At 47.4% G+C, this 26,028-nt stretch overlaps 1 protein-coding gene across 2 annotated transcripts; it reads left to right on the top strand.

The window, feature by feature from the left end:
• LOC119402184 (uncharacterized) lies at window positions 1-25,781 on the top strand. Of its 2 annotated transcripts, XM_037669301.1 has the most exons (4): window positions 1-195; window positions 11,688-11,834; window positions 15,886-16,042; window positions 25,640-25,781. In XM_037669301.1, the coding sequence occupies exons 1-4, from the start codon at window positions 166-168 to the stop codon at window positions 25,666-25,668; spliced, it is 363 nt and encodes a 120-aa protein (XP_037525229.1). In that variant the 5' UTR covers window positions 1-165; the 3' UTR covers window positions 25,669-25,781. The 2 variants fall into 2 exon arrangements, 1 of the variants encoding a protein (XP_037525229.1); XR_005185665.2 differs by lacking the exons at window positions 15,886-16,042; window positions 25,640-25,781 and adding an exon at window positions 12,630-12,833.
• The last annotated feature ends 247 nt before the right edge of the window (window positions 25,782-26,028 follow it).

Below are 26,028 nucleotides of genomic sequence, written 5' to 3'. Positions count from 1 at the left end.
GAACGGAAACATGTGCTTGAAGGCATTTGAATCAGCAAAATATGGGGCGGCTTAGTCGCCTAAATGTCTTAGTTGTATGCGCCATATTCTGTGCTTTGTCAACGTTGGAAAATGCTCCGACATCCGCACTCGCAGGAAGGGGACGCTATCCTCAAGGGATAGTTAATGAGGGATATACTTCAGGTGGAGAGACAGGTACTGTAACACCACTTATTCTGAGAAGGTACTGCGACGTTTCGGGGCCTAGAAGTGCAAACCCAAAGAGAAACTGCATATAAAATTTCACTAATAATTGTTTTCTTCCTGTGCAGAAAACGGTTCGCCGCAGGCACAAAACTATAATATACTAATGAGACCTTTTTTTCTTTAGCAGCCCTAGCTGTGCGACGTTCATGCCATCACTCAGTTGTCTTTGTACGACCTACACGCCTAGGTAAACCAACTGACAATGAAGCGAAGGGAGGCACAGGGACGATTATTTGCCGCTGGTAGAGACCGAACCTAAGACCTTCAGATAACGCGCCCAATGCTGTACCGATTGAGCTACAGGGGCGGTCGATTTCTCGTTCACATTATCTGGTATTTTTTTTTCGTGTGTGCCATCCAGGGGGTGTTCGCTAGCGCGTCTCGTAGCCATGACGGCGAGTGTGGAACACTCTTTGCCAGCTGGCGCTACGTAGAACGCGATCTTCTTTCGAGCGGGAAGCTCAACAATAAACACTCGTTTGACGTAATTACTACACTACAGCTAAAAACTGCAAATAATGCTCCCCATGCTTTACCTGGCTTCACTGTCTGTTGGTTTAACTAGCTTTTGTCTAGCCAAAACACGAGCCCTTAATGCTTTCCCTTTCGTTCTTTCGAGTTACACCACTGGCTCAGTGGTGACCAAGAATTATTCCTGCACTAGGGTTTCCATTCCTGAGCTCCATTCGCCAAGCCATCTCTGAGCTTTCTCCTTCGTGGGTTTCTTCCTAATACTAATGATACTGAGAAAGAAAAACAAAGGTAAACATTTATGTGAACTTTCGAAAATACAGAGTTTCGAAGCGGGTCGAACCGGAATAAAAACTCAGGGTCCCTCATGCATCTCCCTCGGTCGACTGGAAGGTGAAATCGACCTTGTCGTTCTCCTTCTAAGTCGATGCATTGAACCTCCCACGCCCCCCTCCAAAAGCTCTCTGTAAATAACGTGGTTTCGCAGTGCTTCCAGGATCGGAGGCATTGTAAGCTTTCGGCACCTGACCTTGTATTGCACTAGCTCCGGGATCGGCCTACATTTGGCCATGCAATGTCATGTGACGACGTCACCATGTGACGTCAAGTTATGTGACGCCACAGTGACGTCATGACGACGTAAAATGGCGACGTCATCGCGTGATGATGATTTTTGCGCCATTCGTGTTGGCGTCGCCGACGTGGGACGCCGACGCGGGAAACCGGTCAAGTTTTGTGTTTGATGACGCATCTAAGGCTTTTCTCCTAATAATAATTCCTAGGATTTTACGTCCGAAAACCCCGATATGATTATGAGGGGCGCCATTGTGGAGGGCTCTAGAAATTTAGACCACTTGGGGTTTCCAAACGCGCACATGTAAGTTCCCGGGCCTCACGCATTTGGCCTCCATCGAAATGTTGCCGCCGCGGCTGGGATTCGATCCCCCGACCATCGGGTCGGCAATAGAGCACCATAACCACTAAACCATCGAGGCTGGTTTCGAATCGTAATATACGAGAAAAACCACCGTCAACAATTGACTGTTTTAAAATAAAATGAAACATTTCGTAGTCGGCTAAACAACAAATATTTGTAATTAATTGATAGGTGCTAATAACAAGTGACAGGGCGGCTGGATTAAGTGTGGGGACAATCGCATTGAAGTTAATGACAAAGAGATCCGTACGTCATACCTATACGCTTAGTTGAGTGCAGTGCTTGCTGAGTTAAAAGCTACATCATTCTGGTTCACCATAAGGAAATATGACCATATTAAGATTGGTGAAATACTACATCGCCTTGTCTAAGCTAGTGCAGCAAATCGATAAGCTACATATAGTCTAGAAATGCTTACTCAACAGCAGGACAGAGTTTTGTATAAGTGACCTTTTCTCTGTCTCTTCATCTATGGAGCTATTTCCGCAACAGCAATTACACCCGAAACGGAGACGTAGCCCGAGAGTGATAGCGGGTATAAACATACCCCCGAAACTATTGTAGTTTCCGTGTAGTACATGTTACATGCACGCATAGAAACACACGCACGCATGTGCACCTACCGAAGTCACACCCCTCTTGAAAAAAAAAGTCAGGTACGGCCGGGTCAGAAACACTTGTACACATAGGCGTGCGCACAGCGGGGCGCCGAGTCTGCCGCATACATTGACTTAATAGGGAGGGGGGCGCCGCGATGAACCTTCGCCCCCCCCCCTCCTTGACGGGGAAGCCTGCGCACGTTTATGCTTGTACGAGCTTCAATATCAATCAATCCCCATGAAGACTGGAACAACTGTTGTCGCTTATACAATTTACTACTGTGTTCCGTAGCGATATTGTTTTTCTCAGTTTAAGATAGGTTCCGCTTTAGGGATATTTTACTAATATCACTTGGAGTTCATATTCAGTAGCGGCCAAAATTCTGTCTCGAGTTCGGGTTTGATTCGACACCCTGTTCGAAACTTCGTATATATGCGCTCGCAGCATGCTTACAGACCGGAAATCTCAAAACGATTATTTCTGCACAGAAGGAATTCCACCCTGCATACTGGCAGGAATATCGCAAGGCTGTCTTGATGATTAGATTTGTCAGTGCTGTTGAAGGACATCGCTCTTTGGTGATTCGCGATAGGGGACCAATGCAAAGCCATCACTAATAGAGAGACTCCCGACTGGGCAACCTTCCCATAATGTGTAGTATTCTGTGATAACTCCTATTGGGCTTATAGGGGTCATCATAACACGCATACGATTTTCCACTATTGCATTTAAGTGCCTGCCAGCCAAGACAGCTGTGGTGACCTAACCGAAGGCTTCTGGTTTTTGGCAAGTTTTGCTGTACCGCTGTCCCTAGGGTCCGTGCAAAATAAAGTGGGCTATCCTGGAGATTGTCGTACACAGAACAGCCGCCTACTGGCGAGAAAACAATCAAACAGGCACACCAGCCCACAAACGGGCGACGGAAGGCATCGGGTTGCTTATAACTTTATTGAATTACCCTGCGGGGTTTTTGGCGACCCGCGATCAGGTCTGCCACGACGGGACGTTGAGATCTTCACGCGATGACGTCACAATGTTCGTGAAGGTTCACCATTGTCTGAGATCATTCTGTCAAGATTACGCGCAGGACGCGAATAGTCAAGTTTTTTAAAGAGTTTAGCAAGCGCCAGCGATAACGCTACATTCGATGCCGCGTGTGTATATGCCGACGCGCTTTACCGCTGATCAGATTATCGACGTCCGACGCTCTGTTCGCCGCTGTCAGTGCACAGTGTACATTGCTGTAGTTTGACTTCCCGTTTCCCGGCCAAACGTTCGCCTAAATAAAAAGTTTTATCTTGGACACGCCGACTGCTGCCTTCGTCAATGTCACGACCCCGTGACCATTTTGTCACTTGGTTGTCACTGTGAGCAACGGGCTGTCAAACCAGTGATGAATAAACGCAGTATACGACAAACCTACGCCTAGAAAAAGGGGAATGCTCACAGCACAATATCAGCCGCGCACACTGTCGTCGATCGTCCACAATCTCATCCCTGTGTGGAACATGGCACCATTTTTGAATGCGTCATATTACATTCATCAATTATCGCTCGTGCTCACGTGCGCTGCAGATGATACGCGAGAATTCAGGAATGCGCGCGATTTGATTCCAGCCTGCGAAAGCCCTCGAGGAAGTTTGAATACACTCAGGCGCTGCCTGCAACAACCGCTAACAAGTGTAACAGCTAAGCGAGTCAGCCTTGTCACAATGTATAAACTCTAGTGCGCATGTCAATATAAGTATATAAACAGCCGCCAGGTTTGGAGGTGCCCAACGTGCTTGCGTTTTCCGAAAACATTCAGCAATGTTTGTCCCATTTATCTCCTTCAGATGACGGAACCGGGGATGGTGAAATTATGTGACCTTAACTCCAAGTTAGCGGCAATAGGAGAGCGTTATCTCTGCAGTCTTAACGTACTGTAATGATACTGGCCTCTGATACTTGGTAATAAGGGCCCATGAACCCATGTATTTTCGTGTGTACAACTTTGATTGTGCATGAAAATCTATATGCGACGTGCCTCATGATCATATCGTGGTGTTTGCACGTAAAAATTAAGATATTAATATTGCTATTGTGAACGCGATAGCGTTAACGAGCTCGTTTCGCAGAAATTCCGGTGCTGGCATCGGCGTCGGTTTTGGCGTCATTGGTACGAGCGAAAGATCGGCGTTTTCCGGGAGCGAAAACTCGAGAACGACGCAAATAAAATGAATAATAAAAATATCAGGATTGAGGGAGAATCGTACCCGGGCCTTATGCGTAGCAAGCAGGTGTTTTACCACAGAGCGACGCCATTGGTTGAAACGGCTTCGAAAAAAAAAAAACATTATAAGAATGTGATGTAATGGGAAGAGTCTCCTTAACGCATGTAATATTGCGTGGCAGAAGCGTAGAATGGCACCAGCCGTCGAAGCATGTGAATTGCGCAACGAGTGGGTGTTTTAAATGTCCACCCATTACAAAGCTCTCAGACATATTTAATCATCATCAGCTCTAAAAGCATAAAAAAAGTGAGCAGCTGCATAGGTTCGCGTGTTGCCTTGCGGAGACAGTTGGCCTTCGCAGATTTGCAAAACGATGAATTACGGCGTAGTGGGCACCTCCCAAGTGTACTTGTAGTAGGCATTTTAGGGCAGCTTGAAACGGCCAACGTTACGCGTACAGACGCTCGCGTCCTTGCGGCACGGTTGAGGTGTCCACCGAGAACCGAAGCCAAGCTACACTCTAAGCCAAAATCGAGTATTTGGGGAGTATTTCTGCCACACAACAATAATCGTCATCTGGCGTGCTCGCGTTTCCTTTCTTGAAAACCCAGCTCTCGTCACTTTCCTGTCAAGAATGCTATGTCACGCTGATAACGCGCGTGCCGTTCGTGACCGGGAAGTGCCACGACTGCGGTGATAATGCGAGGAAAGTACGCGAGGTGGATGATGATTGTTGTTGTGTGGCAGAAACACTCCCAAAATGCTCGATTTTGTCTTAGAGTGTAGCAATCCGCCTCTTTCATTTTCCTGTGCTGCCATCTGCAGTTTTGGTAGAGGTTAGGTAGGGGCCGGGACAACCGGTATTGCCAGCAGCAAAGCCACCGAGATGATGAGACGTTCCGCGACTTTTCCGCTAGGGGAGAGCACATTCGCGGAGGCGCCGTGCCCTCCCCGAGCGGAAAAGGCGGATTGCGAAGGCGATGCACCCGGGGACCGATTACGCTATCGCATTCTACTCTTGAAGGCGAAGGCCTAGCGTCTTCCAAGTTTTAAATGCGCAGCATTTCTTAGTCGCACCTGCGGCGTCGGCCGCCGTCCACACCCCCACTGCGCATGCCCGGCTCGTCTCGTGCCGGCAGCAAGCCTCTCTTCTCCCTCCCTCGCATGCTCGGCTCGTCTCGTGCCGGCAGCAGGCCTCTCCTCTCCCTGCCTGCCTCCCTCCCTCCTCTCCGTCCCTCCCTCCTCTCGATCGAACGCGGGCGGTGTGTATATAAGCGGCGGAGCGCGCGTTCGGAATTCAGTCAAGGGCGTCTTTACTTGGCTTTCGCTTGCCTTGACGCTTTGCTTGACTCGAGTAGATGTGATGGAAGCAACAGCACCTTCATTCAGCGTCCCACCACTCGTTCAAGGCAAGGTCACCCCACCCTCACTGTCGTCGGCGTCAACAACAGCAAGCAACGCAGAAGACAAGGCTGCGAAGAGACGAGCATACGACGCTGAACGCAAGCGTTTGAAGCGAGCTGCGGTACCCGGAACTTCGTGCACGAGGAGCTGCTGCGAGACGGCAACGACGGGCTGCGGATCCTGAACGTCGTGCTCGAGAAGCAGCAACCGTTCCTGAACGTCGAGCAGCGGATCCATCACTCGGGCAGCGCGACGTTTCTGCGAAACCAAATTACGCAACATTCACGCGATACCCCCACCACTCTGCGACGCATTTACTCGAGTTCCCCCCGTGGGAAGATGCGGGCGACATTTTTTTTATTGAATAAAATGGCTAGTTGAAGCCATGATTCAAGAACGCAAGTGCAAGAACTTTTGCACTTACGTTGAGTATTTCTGCCGCACATTGAACGCATGCACAAAAAAACGTCGACATTGAATTGAGTTTACCAGCGCACAGGGTTGCCAATGGTGGCTAATTTTCGCCAAATTGGCGAATTTGAGAGGCCCGTGGCGACCTAAAATTATGAATGGCGACATGGCGAATTTTTGGCGATTTTCAGCTTAGGTCTCCACTGAGTTATGCATCCTAAGCTCAGTGCCTTCCCAACGAATGAGCGGCACTATTCTCTGTATTTTTCTGGGTTTTGAGGTGCACATTGCGCGCCGTTCTGTATGTCCGTCCTGTAACTCGTGTGTATCTCCTCCATTCATCTAGATTCATCTAGATGCTTCAGAGCTTCGCTAAAGTTTCGCTTCTGAAGGGGCTAGATGACGGGTTGGTCGTGTGTTCCGGCCATTTGTTCCGCCAAAGTTCCAACTATTCTGAATAGCTTGGCGACCTATTCACCGCTGAAGTATCCCCTAATCGAGCTCGTATAGCAAAGATGGGCGGATACGCGGGTGTTCGTGCAATAAAAAATGATTTATTCAGGCATTTTCTACTGTTCTCGGTGGACGTGTGCAATGAATACAATTGCTATATAACATTTTACAATGTCTACCTGTTCAATTAAAACGCACTGGATTGACGCGGGTAGATATAAGTGATTATATATGAAAGGGACAGTGGCGTCCGGTATCACATTAGTTCGCACTGAAAGGCATAAGACTCACTAATGAATGATACCTGTGAGAATTCTGTCTTACTACTTTCAATAAACCTGTTAATCCTTTTTTTCATATGAGGGGATGTAAAGCTGTCTACAAACAACGCCTTCGCGGCTTTCGCGTAAGGTTTACCACACTTTTACCTTTGAAACGAGCGGACAGAGATGGAAGGATATCATGAGCGTTTTATCCTTTCATACTTGCGCCTCCGCGCACATCTTGCGGCTAGTCGGAGAACCCGGTGCACCAAGCACTCCCATGGTGAAGGGGCGATGCGCCTGGCATTGAGAAATGTCAATATACTTTAAGGGCTTTGAATGGCACTGTATTCTACGGGGCTATACATCAGTGGAAATTCTTATTACTAGGATATGCCGCACATATCTAGAATGGCGACTTTTTGGCGAAATTCGTAACAAAATGGCGACTTTTGGCGACTTTCTGCTCGCCGTTTGGCGACATTTACTCGAAAGTCAGTGGCAACCCTGCCAGCGCAGCTGTTTAAGCTATCGGTAACTTGTGCTCCGTCCGGCCAAACTGTGTGGGTATGCACAGTTTGGTCGTGGGTATGCGCCACAGGAATTGGGCAAGGCCCACTACCCAGTACAGTAGTAGCGAAGAATAAACGAAAACTCTGCTCCACGAAGTGGAACACGTGAAGCACATGAAAGAGAGGGAGAGAAAGAAAGAGATAGAAAGAAAAAGAAAATAGCGACAAAAAAAGCGAATCCAGATATAGAATTACGGAAAGACAGAGAAAGACATACAAAGAGAGAGAAAGTGATAGAAAGAAACAGACACGAAAAAATATACGAAAAACAGAGAGAAATAGAAAGTAAGAGCAGAAAGAAAGAAGAAATAAAGATACAAAAGGAAGGCCAACCAGATCCTCTGTTCCTTCAGGCTTGGCTCAAATAGGGCGAAGCCGTGATACCTTTCTTGCGTGCCAAATGAGATTGCGCGTTGCAAACACGGAACTAGTCAACATAACCATATGTTGCACACCTTTATCAGGCGTAACGAAATTAGAGCTATAAGGAGGTACAAGTGTGAAAACTCCAACCGAGTGTTTTTCGTTTATCTCTGAAGACTTATGGTACACTCTGTTGTTTTAAAGCATGGGCCCAACATTCACCTCACCTAGCGGGTCGCAGTAACAAAATTTAGCCTCTCGCATGTCAGCCAATGGTCATTTCAAAGAAGACCTTTCGAATGTATCACGTATCATACGTATCATATATCGCCCAGTACTGAAGGAGATGTGGCGTCAGGATTCGACGAACGTATCGATACTGATATCCAGTATGATTGAAATCTGGACGCTAATTTTGAAATATAGAGCTTTTGTTACAGGTTTATCTTTTAACACATGGCGAATGCATGGGGGTCTCACGAAAAAAAAATCATTATTGCAACCAGTCACGTTTTAGCTTATGCACATACTAAGACAAAAATATATGGGAGGGGGGCACTTGTGCGGGCAGGCATGGCTTAAAGTCAGGAGCGGCCCCAGGGGGCCCGGCCCCTCCATCATTTTTTAAGGAGGGGCTCAACCCCCCTCGGCCGTTCTACTGTAGCACTACGGCACCCATTTGACAAGTGTTGGAGTTGATTTTTTGGCAGTAGTGCTTCGTGCGGGGAAATAATAACTCCACGTTTTCGAATACTGATTTCATTGCGATTATTCGGTTGATGGGCCGTCAAGAAAACAGAAAAATCACACCATAGCCCCATAAAGGGGACCATGAGGCGATGCAAAGCCGGAGCACTTATACTATCGCGTTCCGTTGGCGTTTGTTGTGCATGCTACCGACCTCGCGTCGCGGACCGCGGAGAAGAACGCTACGCGCGTCGTGTCTTCCCTCTAGCCTGGCCGTTATTTCTCACAGGGCGAGCGGAGAACGCGGTCGACAGGTGCGCGAGAGGGGGAGGGGACGCGCATGCGCTGGCACTCATCGCGGCGTTGCGCAAGAGAGAATGATGTGCGTGAGAGGGGGGAGTGGAGACGGGGAGAGGGGATGGGAGAGGAGGTGTGTGGAGAGGGTTTGCGCATGCACAGTAAGGGTAGTCACGCCGCACACCACCACCACCACCACACTCTAAAAACTGGTAAGGGTATCGCAAGAGTAAAAAAATCACAGCATATCCACGGAGTGAATGATGATGAGTGGGCGAAGCTGCGGAGGTTCATCGGTAAAACGTGAATCTTCCGTGAATTCTGCCCAGTACATCATCACCGACGTGAGATCGGGCGCGTTTATACTAAAGGTTCGGTGAGAGTTATGACGACTTGCAGCTCACTTTAATTTTACATGTACGCTGTGAATTTTTATTGTTTAGAAAACCATTGCTTTAGAAAACATCTGGCGTCTTTCGCTAAGCAGCTGGCGTCTTTTCGTTTTGCTTTAGAAGCATCTGGCGTCTTTTCGTTTTGCTTTTAGAAAACATCTGGCGTCTTTCGTTGGTTTATTTCATCAATCAACGGCGTTTTGAACAAAATTTATATTGTTTATTCACGCACAGGAGAAATCTCACCAGGCACTACCTTGGAGGTAAACAATGGCTGCTAATGGGAATGAGAGACAGAAGAAGTCGGCTTTTAGCTAACACTTACACTTCTACTTCTACTAACATTTCCTACTGGAACATGCCAATGGCTGCTAATGGGGAATGAGAGACAGAAAAATTCGGCTTTTAGTTAACGCGCACGCTGCGAATTTTATATTGTTCAACAACGCACAGGAGAAATCTCCCACCGGCACCACCTTGGAGGTCAAGATCTGGTACTAGCGTCACGACTGGTTATGCACGACGATGGATATATATATATATATATATATATATATATATATATATATATATATATATATATATATATATATATATATATATATATATATATATATATATATCGATGTGCCGGCATACCGCGAGCGATGACCACTCATTATTAAGCACACGCATATACAATAGAGAGCACTGCGTCCGTCGCGGGGCTGGATACGATTAATAAAAAAAAGCAGCGTTTCCAGCGCCTCCCAGTGCTTTTCAGTGTACTGGAATGCACTGGAATCCAGCGCCTCCCAGTGCTTTTCAGTGTAGTGGAAGGCACTAGAGTAAAGCCTAATATCCACGTTTTAGCTTTGGATTTCTGCAATTGAATAAGCGAATATCACCTCATCGAGTCAGTCGACGATCGAAACTACACTCGAAAAGTTTTTAAATGCTTCGTATTTCAAAATCCACGTTTTTCGCTACGAACGTCGCGCACGGAGTACACTGCCCTAAGCTAAATGGTCCGTACGGCTAGAGTGCGCTATTACGGCTGTAGTCGCGGAACTTGAACAATAATGACCGAAAATATGTCCAAGGGCGTGAGGAAAACTGAAGTGTTCAATGTGCAGTTCAGAAGTACAGCGTTTTCTACACAGAAATGACTAACTGCTTAGCCGGTCAATGCGAACGCCGCACATAGCCGCGGTTACGCTAATGTTGTTTCCTGAGACACGGGCCGGATTCACGTTCTGATACCGGGAAGCACAAAACAAACAAGTGAACTATCTTGTGTTTGGTTGGCACGTGTACGGAGACACTCAAACCGGCGTTTCTAAACAAGAAATTGAAGACAGATCACTGACATGGTAGTGCAATGAGTGACAGCATAAAAGAAAAAGGACTAGCTCGTCGTATCCGAGTGTGGCGTTGCGGTAGCGCGTCGGACTCACGATCTGAGGGTCGCTGGTTCGAATCTCGCTTGCACGTGTTTCTTTTTTGTGATTATGTCATCATTACGATCTACGGATGAATAAACTCTCAAAAGAAATTTTAAGGACCCATTTCGGCCCGAGTTCTGCTATTTCTTTCTTGAGGTGTACTGCTACTCCTTTCAGAGGGGTCCAGCTACTCTGCTTCGGCAAGAGTCGTGTTACTGTGTTGAGGTGGAGTACTGTAACCCATTCTGGGGGCATTACTATACTCTGCCTCAAGAAGATGTGATTTACTCTGGATAAGGGAGTTAAATATAAGACAAGAATATACCCTCCCAAAGAGAGTGCCCAGCACTCTCTTGCTCCTTAGAGTGCAACGGATTGAACTCCGCCATAATATGCTTCGCATCTAAAAACTGGTATCATCATACTGCTGAATGCAATTCACCAATACACGGCACACCACTGGTCACCACTCTGCTCGACTGAGATTCTTGGTACAGCATGCTGTTTCACGAGGCACCTGAGCGTGAAGCTGCCTACTCGTAGTTCACTGAAGGTTTACCTTGGACCTTTAGTCAATTTCGTTCGCTTAGTTGGGCACCGGTATCTATATCACCGGTGTAATGCCAAAAACGCATGTTTTTTGCCTGCTTCTTTCCCCTGCTTTTCTTATAAAAAAAGGTGTGAAAATGAAGCATAGCATTGTCGTGCCTGAGGTTCTCAATGCAGCGAGTCAACTAATATATATATATATATATGAAAGAATACTTCAGTCCCTGCGGGCAGTGCCACTAGCGAGAGGTCCGCGGACCGGGTGTTTGAAACACCGGTTCTAACGGATCATTTACCGCTAAACACGTGCTTTTCCATTGATGCATGTGCGGTAGCGGAATGCCAAACCTAGTTAAACGCTGCATGGTTGTCATTTTTTCTCTTCTCTTGATATCTTCCAAACAGGAGCACGTATGGGTGCAGGAATACATGGGACACAACAAAGAACACGATCTCCATCTCGAACACACCCTCCGTCTCGGCCAGAATCTCCATCTCGATCGCAATCTCAATCTCGACCAGGACGACCACATAAACCTACACTTAGTCAAAGTAAGTATTGCGTGTTTTCCATCGTAAGAATTGCTGATGTGCAGTATCGAAAATGCCTGTATCTTCAATGCTCTTTACATACTATCCGGGCGTCTTTTACCTGTATCGCGATACGTCTCGCAAGACGTGTATCAGTATCTGTATTTCTGATACATGAAATAATATGTCGTTTATCTTCAGATACAAAGTACTACCATCGCAACACCACTGTTCGAAACAATAAACGTTGGCTGAATTCCGCTTTTCAAGCTGATAGTGCTGTCCCTAAGCCACCCGACTAAATATGAATGCAGATACATCCTTTTATCTTTCGGCCAGAGTCCTTCACCAAGGGCAGGCAAAGAGATTGGTGGTTCGAGTCACGTCGAATTGGTCGAATTAGTGGGTCGAGTCACGCGGTGGCGCTCACGACGGCGCGAGACCGAGTTTACCTTTTGCTTATAGTGGACTTTTACACCGTCTGTTTTCAAGGCAGCATGTCAGCGTATCCCGCAAGTCTAGGGAATAGCGGTGACTAATCAAAACCACGCAGACACGAAATTTATGGATTAGTTACCTTTCCACTTGTCGTAGTGCTGTCTCCATGTTCGCAAAAATGGTTTTTAAACAATAAAAGTTTCGATCCTAGCTTTTTCTACCATGCTGTGACCCTGTCGCCGAATTATAATAGCGTTTTTATGCTTACACCGCTTAAAGAACTGGCACAATCGAAATAATACATCGAATTCAATACTTCACTTTGTTTTAGAATAAGAATCAAGGTTCTTGTTTGTTTTCTTCATTTTTGCTTAACAGGAATAAATAAGAAGATATATAAAAAGAAAAAAGAATGGCAGAATATTCCATTTCAACTTCGCAGGAGATCATAACAAAAGCAACTTTTACAACTGGATATTTGTACATTAACCTGAAATATCTATGGACTCATCACCGGAAAAAAAAAAAAAAAAACCCGACACGTCCTTCAAGCAAAATTAAACGACCTTCTTGCTATGGTGCTTTATTGTGTGTATTTATTTCGTTCCTCAGTTCATGGAGCAGTATAAAGTGCAATAATTCTCAAGCACAGAGAACCAGCACGATGGAACAAAGGAGCAAATCCTAGATTAACAGCGAGTATACTCAGGAGGTCGGCAAAAAAATTGGAGCTCACTCAAACTCACTCAAGAAATATATTTTGCTCTGAGGGCTCACTCTGACTCAAACTCACAAACATATTATTCAGCCGCACTCACTCAGACTCAGACTCACTGCTTCACCTGAGTCTGAGTGAGCCTGAGTGAGTCGACTCATGAGTCCATTGGCGTAAAATTTGCTTTTTCGATCATGGTGTGAATCCTTTTTAACGCCAGTATCTCTCATAATCGGTGCTCTACGATATGCATTTTGATCTTGTGGCTTCAAACACGAGTTATCACGTTACATAATATATCATCATTATCATATACCCACCCAGTAAGCACATTTCAGGCAATACACAACTCAAATGAGATATTTGTATCGTGAACTTCCCATGGAAGTGTTTGCGGGAGGGATGTCATGGCACTCCAACCCCTAACTGCTTGAGTATAAACGCAAACCGATACAAGGCTGATAGTGCTGTGTGAACGCGCCAACATCAACGACCGCAGCAGCACCACCGCAGGCAAAAGGGAGGAGGAGGAAATAACTTTTATTTAAGACGGCAAGATTTGAGGGATGGGCTCCCTTCCCTAGGTGGCAGCCATGAGTCCTTGAGCTCTGGTGGCACCCTCGGCTTGCCGAAGGACTTGGAGTTGCACTTCTGGGTCTGGGCTTAGCAGTGCCGTCTCCCACTGCTCTCCGTTAGTGTATGTTCTGTCTTGCCCTGGCACTCTGAGGCAAGCCCACAATATATGATTCAGGTCCGCCCTTCGATTGCAAAACCTACACATATCGGAGTATAACTCAGGGTAGTAGTAGTGATACGCGACCGGACTCGGGAACGTGTTCATCTGTAAGAGGCGCCAAGCCGTCGTCTGCTGCTTGCTTAGCGAGGTGTGTGCCGGGGGAAAGCGAGCCCTTCCTAGCCTGTAGTGTTTTGTGATCTCCTCGTAACTAACCATGCGGTCTCGCTCCGTCCCCGGGTTTCGTGCTGCACCTGTTCGGCCTGCCAATTCTCGAGCCAGGTCGTGCGCGATTTCGTTCCCGGGGAGGGAGGAGTGAGCCAAAAGAGGAAACCTACTTAAACGCGCACGTTCTGTGAATAAAGAGCATTCCTTCGTTGGCATCGAGTGTGCGTCTGGATTGCTACAACATCTGGCGACGAGCGATGGCGGCGGATCCCTAGCTATCATCGGCACCGTGCGTCGGGCCTCCGTCTGTCCTGCGTCCCGCTGGCTACAGAGCGGCTCAAGATGTCGAGGTTTTGGGAATTTGACCGTTACGTCGAGGGAGGTGACGAAGACTTCAATTCGTATGTTGAGTGTTTCGAGCATTATTGGAGAGTAACGCAAATCGAAGACAGCAGATTGAAGAAGTCCGCGGGCATCACTGCCCTAGGGAAACGCCCGTACAGGACCCTGAAAGATTTGCTGTTGCCTGCTAAACCGGATGACAAGTCGTTCGAAGACCTCGTCAGAGTCTTGAAGGAACACTATGCGCCGGGTAACCAAGTGATTGCTGATAGGTTCAAGTTTAACCGCCGGCACCAGCTGGAGGGAGAGTCAGTTTCGGCGTTCTCCGTAGAACTGCGACACATGGCAGCCAAGTGTGCGTTCGGAAACTTTCTCGACGACGCGCTCCGCGACCGGTTCGTGGCGGGACTCAGCAATCTGGCCGTTCAAGCGACGCTGCTGAAGAAAAAAGAGTTGAACTTTGAAACAGCGTGCGACTTGGCAAAGGCCGCGGATCTCGCTGACAGAGAGTCCAAGGGCTTCCGATCGCACGAGGGAAACGCGCAAATGGACGAAGCCATCCACGCTGTCGGCAAGAAAATCCATACACAGAGAAAGCCTAAGGTGAGCGCACCGCAAGCTTTCAGTCAAGGTGAAAATTGCCATAGATGAGGCGATAAGCACGAAGAAAGTGACTGTAAATACCATAAAGCTCGATGCCGCTGGTACAAGAACATAGGTCACTTAGCGAAGGTGTGCAGGAAGAAGCATGGCAAAGATGTTAATACGCTTGAAGTGCAGAACGAGACTGACCACTTGCAATTTTTCAAATTGAGTTAAACAAGCAAATACAGCCGCCCTATCTGGTAGAGGTCAAAATTGCTGGGCATCCTGTGAGCATGTATATAGATACCGGTGCAGCAGTATCTATAATTAACGAGCAGATATACGCTTAATTGCCACAGAAGCCAGCTTTGAGGAAGTGTCTTCTCGACCTTAAAAGTTATGGCGGCACGCCACATGAGACGACAGGGCAAGCACAAGTGTGTGTTGAGTATCAAGGTCAACAGAAAAACTTGCCGGTTGTTATCGTTCTGGGAACTCAACCGTGCCTACTGGGGCGCGACTGGCTTGCTCAGCTCAAGCTGAACTGGGGTAACGTTTTCAACGTGGAAGCAGAGCAAAGCGTGAAACTCCTGCTGCAAAAGTATAGGGATGTGTTCAACCCAGAAGTTGGTTTGATTAAGGGCTATCAAGCAAAAATAGTCTTGAAAGAAGAGGCTCGTCCAGTCTCCTGTAAGGCTCGACCTGTTCCCTATGCGCTGAAGGAAGTCGTCGAACAGGAACTACTCGCTCTCAAGGAAAGAGGAATCTTGCAGCCCGTCCTGCAGAGCGACTGGGCCACACCACTTGTCATTGTCCCAAAGCCTGACCACAAGGTGAGATTGTGCGGAGACTATAAGGTAACATTAAACCTTTCCATAAAGACTGATCACTACCCATTGCCGCTCGTAGAGGACATTTTCGCAGTCCTAGTTGGCGGAACAGTCTTTACAGTGCTTGATTTAACCGCGGCATTCCAGCAGCTTCCCGTGCATGAAGATTCTCAGAAGTTGCTTACTATTAGTACGCACCTTGGCTTGTTTAAATGTTTGCGTATGCCTTACGGTATTTCAAGCACCCCGGTAATTTTTCAGTCTCTGATGGACGAGATGCTGAAGGGACTGGAAGGAGTCGTGTGTTATTTGGACGATGTTCTCATAGCCGGAGAATCTATCGAAGAGTGCCAGACTCGAGTGGATACTGTGCTCGCAAGGTTTCAACTCCATGGAGCTAGAGTGAAGCAGGACAAATGTAAGTTTTTTCAACCTTCTGTGAAGTATTTAGGCCACATTATGGAAAATTCAGGCGTGCGCCCTTGCACAGAAAATGTTGAGGCTGTGAGAAGCGCTCCGGCTCCCACAAACCAGACGGAGCTCAATATCTGGGGATGCTTATGTTTTATGCGAAGTTCATTCCGGACATGTCTTCCAAGCTTAAGCCATTGTACAACCTGCTGAAAAAGAATGGAAAGTGACATTGGTCAGTTGAAGAAGAGCGCTGCTTCCAAGAGAGCAAGCAATGGCTAACAAGCGAGAACATTTTGACGTTCTATGATCCCTCCAAACCACTTGGATTAGTGGCAGATCCCTCTACCTACGGAGTAGGAGCGGTGCTTGTTCATGTTGTAAACGGTCAAGAAAAGCCAATAGCATATGCTTCACGCACACTGAGCAAAGCAGAAACGGGTTATTTCCAGCTGGAAAAAGAGGCATTGGCTGTTGTGTTTGGAATAAAGCGTTTCCATAAGTATATCTTCGGCCGCGAATTCACGATCTTTTCAGATCATCTGCCTCTAAAAGGGTTGCTTGGACATGGCAAACCAATATCTACCTCAACAGCAGCCCGAATACAAAGATGGATGCTTTTGCTCGCAGCATATCGCTACACGTGGCAATACCGGAAGGGCAGCTCGATGGATAATGCTGACGCGCTGTCACGTATTCCACTGAAAAACATCAAGGACGTCAGTAACTACGTCCAGTTCTTTTCGGTGACAGACGAGCTGCCGGTATCGGCTGATAATATCCGCAAGGAAACTAGCCGGGACCGAGTATTGTCCAAGGTATTGCTGTACACGAAGCATGGATGGCCTTTTAAAGTAACAGAAGAAGCTATTCTGCCTTATTTTTCTAGACGTTATGAGCTGTCTATTGACAAAGACTGTATCACATGGCGCAACCGGGTGCTCGTGCCAAATTCTTTGAAATGCTTGGTACTGAAACTCTTGCATGAGGGGCATCCGGGCGAGACGCGCGTGAAAATGCTTGCACGAAGCCATGTCTGGTGGCCTAATCAAACTGAGGACATTGAAAAAACTGTGAGGAAGTGCGCAAGCTGCCAGTTAACTCAGAATGCCGCGCCGCGCTTGCCTATAACTTCGTGGCAGTGGCCGACGCGACCATGGCAGATACTTCATCTTCACTTTGCGTATTGCAATCCTCACTGGTTGCTTGTTCTTGTAGACACTTACTCGAGATAGGTGCATGTCTGTTACAACTGCAGCTAAAACGGTGGAGAAACTACGAACTATTTTCGCGGCTTTTGGCCTGCCGGAAGAGGTCGTCACCGACAACGGCCCGCAGTTCGTGTCATCGGAATTTACAGTTTTCCTCTCATCCAGCGGAATCCGCCACAAGACGACACCACCTTATCATCCGGCGTCTAATAGAGCTCCAGAACGCCTGGTTCAGACCGTGAAGAGAAACTTAGAAAATCAGTGGAAGGATAAACAAGGAATGGGAGTTTCAAAATCCATTCAACATCGCGTAGACCAGTTTCTCTTCCACTACCGCAACACACCATGTGCTGCAACTGGAAAAATCCCGGCCGAGTTGTTCTTGTCATGGACTCCAAGGACACGACTAACGTTGCTGCACCCTGAGCTCCACAACCGCCTGGAGAACCACGAGCGACGGCAAGCCCAGCCGCCTGTTGCCCGCTGGCGCGAGTTTAGAGAAGGTGACAGGGTTCGGGTGAAAGGAACTAGACCATGTGACCCTGCATGGATCGTTGGAATCATCATCAGAAGAATCAGTGGTGTGACATACGTGGTGAACGTAGGAAATCAAGAACAATTCGTTCACGCAGATCATATAGTAGAGGCAACGTTTCCTGTCGCTGAAGAGCCGGAGATTCGCCGCCCCGTGCCCCTCCCCAGAACTCGGCGGCCACTTTCAAGTGAGGACGCCAGGCCCATTGACTCAACTACAACGGGACCTACCTCGCGAGAGTCTGCACCACCTCCCTCTGTCGAAGATAGTAATGCTGAAGATGAGTAGATAGGACCATAAGTCGGCAACGAAAGGTGGAGCCCACTCGGACGCACTCGAGAAATATATTTTGCGCTTAGGGCTCCCTAGGACTCAGACTCACCAATATTTTCCTCAATTGGACTCACTCGGACTCAGATTCACTAAAATTTTGCGCAACCGGACTCACTCGGACTCAAGCTCACCAAAATATTACTCACCCGGTCTCACTCAGACTCAGGCTGACGGCCCAATCTGAGTCTGAGCGAGTCTGAGTGAGTGGACTCGTGAGTGAGCTTGCCGACCTATGGTATTCTGTGCAAGTACCAGCAGGGTGCCACCGCTGTGGAAGTCCAGAATTCAACAAAGTTGATCGTCACGGTGTAACGCGAAGATAGAAATACAAACACATGGAGCCATACAACACAGCACCTGTGTTGTATGTCTCCGTGTGGGCTTAAACAGACTGAAGCTTCTCGAGAGAGAGAGAGAGAGAGAGTGTTTATTCAATATTCAATACAATACAGTGCAAGTAGAAACTTGGTCTAATACAGAGGGAGGTCCCAAAGTAAAAACTGTCTGGGGGACCTCCTGTGAATACATGTATAAAAATGTAGAAACAAAGAGTGGCAACTAAGGAAAAAACAGCAAGCGAATAAAACAAAATGAACGTAATCAAAATTATTCAAACCTATAGTTGTTCAAATATTTACATGTAAGTGATAAAACAGGACATAACTAATTAGATTAGATGACTATAACATAACGCATGCCTCAAATTTTTTTATAAGGGAATGAGCCTAGCGTAAGCCACTGGGCATGCGTCCGGCTCGATTGTGACCCCCTATAAGTAAACAGCTGGCGAGGACGAAGCTGTGGTCCTATAGTTACTGTATTCGGCTTCCCATAGAAGCCCAAAAGCAAGCATTTACGTGTCAGAGGTTCGGGGGTTTGCTGACACCTCGTGCACGCCACGGCCTCAATGGTCGCGTGAGGTCTGCCTATAGTGCCGCCTTGCCGCACTGATACGCTGCACAATACGATTATTTTAGTATTGAAATAGACGCGTTGAGACAGAATCTTCTTACGTATATTCCAATACATGTGTTGGATATTAGTTATTTTAGATGCGAAGTATCTTAAGGCGGAGCTCAATCCGGTGGTGGTGGTGTGCGGCGTGACCACCCTTACTGCGCATGCGCATACCCTCTCCACACACACACCTCTCCTTCACCCTCTCTCATTCCCCTCTCCACTTTCCCTCTCTCCGCTTTCCCTCTCCACATTGCCTCTCCCCTCCCCCTCTCCCATACCCCCTCCCCTCCCCCTTTCCACTCTTCCTCTGAAACGCGGGCTAGACCAATGGCTAGACATGCCGAAATTCTCTCCTGCGCAACGCCACGATGAGCTCGAGCGCATGCGCGTCCCCTCCCCTTCTCTCTCCTCTCCTACGCTGCCCCCCTCTCGCCCGCCTGTCGACCGCGTTCGCCGCTCGCCCTGTGAGAATTAACGGCCAGGCTAGAGGAAAGACAAGACGCGCGTAGCGTTCCTCTTCGCGTTCCCCGACGCGAGGTCGGTAGCATGCCCAACGAACGCCAACGGAACGCGATCTTGCAAGTGCTCCGGCATCGCATCGCCTCATGGTCCCCTTTAGCGGGAGATGGTGTAATTTTTTCGTTTTCTCTAGATGCCCTTATTGATTTTCAGCATCCTGGAGGCGCTTTCTTATATACGATAACGACACCTTATTCAGACTTAGCACGTACTCAACTTCTTAATCACTTTCTCTGTTGCGAATGCCTGTCTCGTTGAATCGGTCATGTGTATGGTCAGACATTCCGCTTCATTGGGCATCCACGCGCCGAATAATTCTGCATGTGGGGGGTGTAATAAAAAGGGAGCTTGTCTGACGAAACTAGAAAGCCTAAGTACACCCGGGCCACTGTGTTTTGGATTGAACGCTGCTGTTTTAATTTGCATTAAAGCCGCGATGTCGTACGAAGTGCGCACCCAAAACCCACAAATATACCAGAACCATACTTTAGGCGTAACTGTAACCGAACCAGAAGCAACCTGAACCTGAACCTGAGCTAAGAAAAAATAATAATAGTCACCGGTTCACTACGAAGCGGTTCAAGCCACGGAGCGAGAATTCTTGAGGAGGCGAAACTGCGCTCGCTCGGGCGTCCTAATAGTCACGGAATCGGGCACAGCGCTCACGCGCCCTCTGTCGTGAGTCTGCTAGCGGAGAAGGAAAAATGCGCGCGTCCCTGTCACCGCGCTCTCCGACGAAGCTCGTCGGTTCAAGGCCATTCGTCGCCGATTCGCCGTTTGCGCTTCACGCCCGAATGGATGTGTTTTTGTGCGTCCTTGCCGGCTCCAAATTTTAACGCGACAGCGTTAAAAAGCTCGTTTCGCAGAAATACCGGTGTCGGCGTCGGTGTCGGTGAGGGTAGCAATTGAGAAAGTGATGGGCACGGGGTCCGATTACGCTATCGCGTTCTACTCTTAAAGGCGAAGCTCAAGCGCAGTCAAAGTTTTTTCCGTAAATTAAGGAGAAAAATGGCGTCACATAAGGAAAATTACCAGCGTGATATATTTTGTACAACGCGAAATCTATAATTTTTAATAAGGTGAACTCAAGGAGTGAGGTGTAATCTATTTCAACGTTTGATGGGACTTAACACTATATGCCATCAATTCAGATTTAGGTTTTGCGGCGGCCGCATTTAGATGGAGGGAAAATGATAATGGTCCGTGTGCTTACATTTAGGTGCACGTTACAAAACCCCAGGTGGTCGAAATTTCACGTTATCTTTTTTGAGAACAGCAGGCAAGTAGCTGGGACAGCGTGCGGAAAGATTAAAGGCACGGCGTCTTGTAACACTGGCCGTTTCGGCTTGTCAAGGAGAACTTCGCCAGCAAGCTCGCCATAATAACACCGGCTGTCTATGTCACTGTCCGAGAAGTGCTTCTCGCAAACGTAGTCACGAGGCGTCAGCTGTCGGTCTTTTCTTGGTATGGCGCGAGCCCACGCTTCCAACCTCACTGGGTCACTAGGAACTGTGTAGGTAATTACCTTCTCCTTGCAGGACGCGTACCCACTGCTGCAGTTGGGCAAGACACATTTACGCCCCATCCTGAAGAAGCACTGGCCGAAATCTGCACTCTCCTTTGTCGCGGCGTGAAAAGCGCGCGCAAACACCGAGTAGTCGGCGCCGCCAGCGCAACGCGCGGAAGCCACTGAGAGCGTTAAAGAGAAAGAAACCAGCAAATCGCGAAGGGAACTTTCCCTCCCAAGGCCACCTGCGCATGCGCGCGCACAGCATGCGAGCGAGGAGCGCGTGCATGCGGCGGCAGACGTCGTCTGCTCAGGGGCGACTACCAGCAGTTCGTTTCAAGCGCTATACGGCCTATAATTCTGGCAGTATCGATTAGTAACTGCAGCTAAAATATCTGTCATATCCAGCGATTGATGTTACAGACAGAAATCTTGGAAATTTTACATCGTACGAGGCGCTATCACGATTTTTATGCTTCTCGTCCATAGAAGATCGTGTATAAGATGGCAACAGGCCGAAAGCGTTATCTGTCGTCCTTCGGCGTAAACCACATTCCGCCGTGACGCTATCGCGCCGCCCTCGCGCGCTGCCGCGGCCTAGAGATTCTCCTCCTCAAATACTTCTTTCTCCGTGGTTCAAACATATAGGGTGAGCCCAGATTTACGTTAGACTCTTCCGTCGGTCACTCCTATTAGCAGATCGCGACGGATAAAGAGTTGCGTTTTGTGACGGAATAGCAACAGACGCAAGTTATGTGCTGGAAGATATATGAATATCTACGTATAGCCCAATGTTACCTATGAACTCGGACATGCTGCGCACGTTCCGCAGATCAAACGCTGATTCAAAGGCCTACGCAAGATCCCTAAGTTCCCTTGTTATCCGTTAGGACATATCACTACTACGACTTGGAAAAGCACTAAATAACCATAAACATGCGCGCAGAATAACAAAAACTTCTCGAAAAGTAAAAAAAAAAAGGACAAGTAGTAACGCGTTCACCAGCCCCGCTTCTCGTAACAGTAACACTATGTCCATCTTTTCAGCGCATAGTTATTAACGACTGGTAAAAACACAAGATATGTGGCTCTACTGTGCACCATGGGTAAACGCGCGTGTTTCACCTATCATGTTCAGATGAAATATACACGGTACAACGACTTTTTGTCAGCGCAGTGACTCTTCGCCATTTATAGTTGTGCAAGAAATATTGTCGAATACAAAGCATTCGTTTCTTGTTAAGAAGTATCAGCTGCCGCCAATGTGGATACTTAAGAAAATGAAAAACACTGAGGTTGTGCTTCGGAGACATCGCCTTTAGGTTGCACTTACACCGGCAGTGATTGCCCATAGTCCGCAACACTAAAGCACAGCGCACGCATCCACATGCCCCTTTTGTGATACCTCTGTCACTGCAGTGGACGTGGCACACTTGCTGAGGTCGAGCTCAGATCTAGAACAATCAAGTACACCTTCTCCACCTCATAGCAGCCGGTCATCGACCGTTTCGCCCTCCCAAATTACAGTGATTGGCACGTTCATCGTTCCACCGATTCTTATTAAACTTCATGGTCGAAACGAACTTGCTTCTTCACGTGCGACGCACATTTGCGTTGTTATGTAAATGTCTCATGCCCATGGGCCAACTTCCCTGTCATAATAATAATAATAATAATAATAATAATAATAATAATAATAATAATAATAATAATAATAATAATAATAATAATAATAATAATAATGATCAAACTAAAAATAGCAAAATTCCAATTTCAAGCTTATTTGGCTGCAAGCGAGGGTTTGGAGTCATGTAATTCTATGTAAATCCGCGCATTTTGGAAAAATTTCACGTGCTGTTGATTAGCTCGCTAGAAGTCGTAGAGTGAATTCCGTAAACAAAAAAAATTGTTTATTTGCCCTGCGTTGACTACTCTGGCTACGGTGATGCAAATGTGACATGCAAATTGAACTCGTGGCATTAAAAGTCATTTTCACCTGCTAATTCTGCCCTGGATGGGATGGTCAAGCATTCACAATTGCATAGCGCGCGCCCTCCGGTCATCACCATGGACAGACGTGCATATACGCAGTGCTGCCAAACCGCTTGTGGACGCATGTCCATGGTAATAACTGCACGGCACGTACTAAACCTTTGCGAATGCTTGCCGCTGTTCGCGTTCCATTTGACGCCGATAGTACTTCGTTACCGTATTGATACTGGACTGTTTCTACAGTATATCTTCAACTATAATAGTTTTATTCGCTTAGCACTTTATCTTCATAGAATCATTATTCATATAGGATCACGCAGCACAGTCAAAAACGAGCGCGTTAATAAGGCGTGCGCGGCCGCTTTCAGACGACAGCGGGAAAGCACGGCGCCAACCGTTCACTCAACACGCCCGCACAAGGAAAGAAACAAGTATTAAAAGACGCCGGCGCGCCGCGTCCTCCTTTGCCTTCCGAGGCGGCCGCCGTCGAACAACCGTCTCGGATCAAACGCATGGCAAATTCTAAACATCTCGGACAACTACGGCGCCAAAAACGGTCATTGAAATGATCTCATAACAGCTTTCGCTGTAAAAATTAACTAGAAGAGAAAGTTCCATTACCGGGAGTCGAACTTTTGATCCGTCGCTTCGTAGCGCGCGGCGCGAAACGATTCGGCCACAGGCGGCAAGTTCCATGCCATGCTAACGGCAAGCTATTTATCTACACCATTTGCCGGTGGCGGTACACAGATATCGGTGGTACATCAGCGTGTTTTACAGCGAAAGCTGTTATGAGATCATTTCAATGGCCGTTTTTGGCGCCGTAGTTGTCCGCCGCCACCGGTGTCCGTAACTGCTATCGCACGAAATAAGAAAAAAAAGGAAATAAGAAAAAGTTTCCTGGATGGAACGAGGTTCGAACCTGGGCCCTCTGCGTGGGAGCCCAGTGTTCTACCTCAAGGCCATGTCGGTTTTTTTTTCTTTATTGCCGGTTTATTAACGTCACATGTACATCAATAACAGACACCACTTACAGTAATGCCGGTGCTTGAAACTGCGTTGCAAAAATGCACGATAAGGCTTCATGTCGAGAAGGAACCACATTAATATATGTAATGTAGTGTGGTAGAAGAGTAAAATAACCAGACCTCACACAAACGCGAATTCTGTAACCGGGCGTCACACAATGCGAATTGCGCAACGAGTGGGTTGTTGAATGCTTGAAAGGCCTTTGCGAGAATTCTGCATCGTCATCAGCCACAGCATCAACAAAGTGCCCATAATACCTTACAGGTATTTAGCGCGTACCACGGTTCTCCGCAGAATGACGAAAAATTGCACAGTGGCTGCTTTCTTACTTCACAAAAATTATGATGATATATAGCGTAGTGGGTTCCTCGGAAGTGCACTTCTATTGGTTGCCAAGGAAGCCCATAAGGCTCTCATGATCCATTTCCTCACGCTCTCGATAAAGTTAATTCCCTCTCTCTCTCTCTTGCTCACCGTTTCTCCGGTTAACGTATGTTATAAAGCGTGGTGGGACAGTTAAATAACGACCGGGCGTCACACAATATGAATTACGTAACTAGTGCGTCGTTTAAAGCTTCCAACCCATTACAAAGAGCTCCCTCCTAATTCTTCATTGTCATCAACCGTCGCATCAACAAAATGCACATAATGCCTTACAAATGGTACTTCGCTTCTCCGCAAAATAACAAATAATGTCGTAGTGGGTGCTTCCCAACTTTCCAAAAGTTATGATTTGTGGCATAGTGGGTACGCTGCTAATGTGCTTGTATTAGTAGCCACAAGAGTGTTTATAACGGGCTCTAGAAATGCCACTCTTCCAGCTTTCGCTGTAACGGTGCTGCGCTTTCCGCGCAGGCCTGGCGTTTTTTTTCTTATCTCTAGTGAGATGGCGCGAAGGGCTCGAAGAGCGCGCTTTAAAGGTCGTCGAGCCACGGGGATGAGCGCACGCCTCTACAGGGCGGGGTCGGTCGGGCACGCGCTTATCTTGTGATGGCGGTGGTTTGTACGTCTTGTGCTCTCACCACAAGTTTGGGTTGAGAGCGCGAAGGTCACCTCGCTCACTGCAGTGGCCGCTTTTGCGAAAAGAGCACGCTGCTCACACAGGAATAAGTTACAACTGCGACACTTAGTTCGCGCTCATCCTGTGTACGTTCGTTCCGTGCGTCCTTTCTGCTTGAGCAGCTCGTTGCAAGTTTCGAGCTGCTTGCCGTTCTTCGCGTGACATTACAATTCGTTGCTGTAGCATTTATTCCTTCGCGCTTGGGCCGAAAGAATGCACGACAAACGCTTAACTACGTCTGTGAAGACACGTTTCGCTTTCGTGATATACAAATTCCTATGGCAGAGGGATCAGCCATGTTTTTTTAAAGGTTTTGCGCGATAGAATGGTCAATTTGTCCCACACACGAACGGATGCAGTAAACACACAGCGTGAAATGCCGGGTTTCTTTCCCTTTAATGAGTTCAACTACTCTATCTGGGGATTCATGCTGGTAACTGGGAGGACGTCTCTTACAGATGTTGTTGAACGGAGTGGAAGAAAATAAAGAGGAATGAAGTATTTTGTACAGACCATATATCAGTGGCACAAGTAATACAAACAATTGCACGGATCTGGTTTGATGTCGGTATATTTACTTCGTAGAAGCATATCCTGACCTCTGAGAACAATAAAATAAAACAAAAACAAATATTGACAAGTCCTTCTTGATGAAAGTCTTCAATTCGTTTTTTTTCATTAATTTATTGTCGCCCCTATTATGAAAACCTTATGTGATTGCCGTAAAATCAACAGCTTGGAAACATTACAGCAGAAAAAGAACACACAAGAGAGCAGTGGTTCAGAAATGCGGGTCCGCGAAGCCATTATTGGGTGGTCTGCGAAATCCATCCTCGAAAAAATGAAC

Source organism: Rhipicephalus sanguineus, chromosome 8, assembly GCF_013339695.2.
Source record: "Rhipicephalus sanguineus isolate Rsan-2018 chromosome 8, BIME_Rsan_1.4, whole genome shotgun sequence".
In the NCBI taxonomy this organism is placed as follows: domain Eukaryota; kingdom Metazoa; phylum Arthropoda; class Arachnida; order Ixodida; family Ixodidae; genus Rhipicephalus; species Rhipicephalus sanguineus.
This window is presented reverse-complemented; position numbering and strand designations above follow the sequence as displayed.

Excerpts from the sequence above, each read along its gene's own strand:
- LOC119402184 (XM_037669301.1), top strand. The coding sequence starts at position 166 with ATGAGGGATATACTTCAGGTGGAGAGACAG. Across the intron at positions 196-11,687 it reads TACTTCAGGTGGAGAGACAG|GAGCACGTATGGGTGCAGGA; the intron begins GTACTGTAACAC and ends TCTTCCAAACAG. Across the intron at positions 16,043-25,639 it reads TAGAGTGAAGCAGGACAAAT|ATGTTGTTGAACGGAGTGGA; the intron begins GTAAGTTTTTTC and ends CGTCTCTTACAG.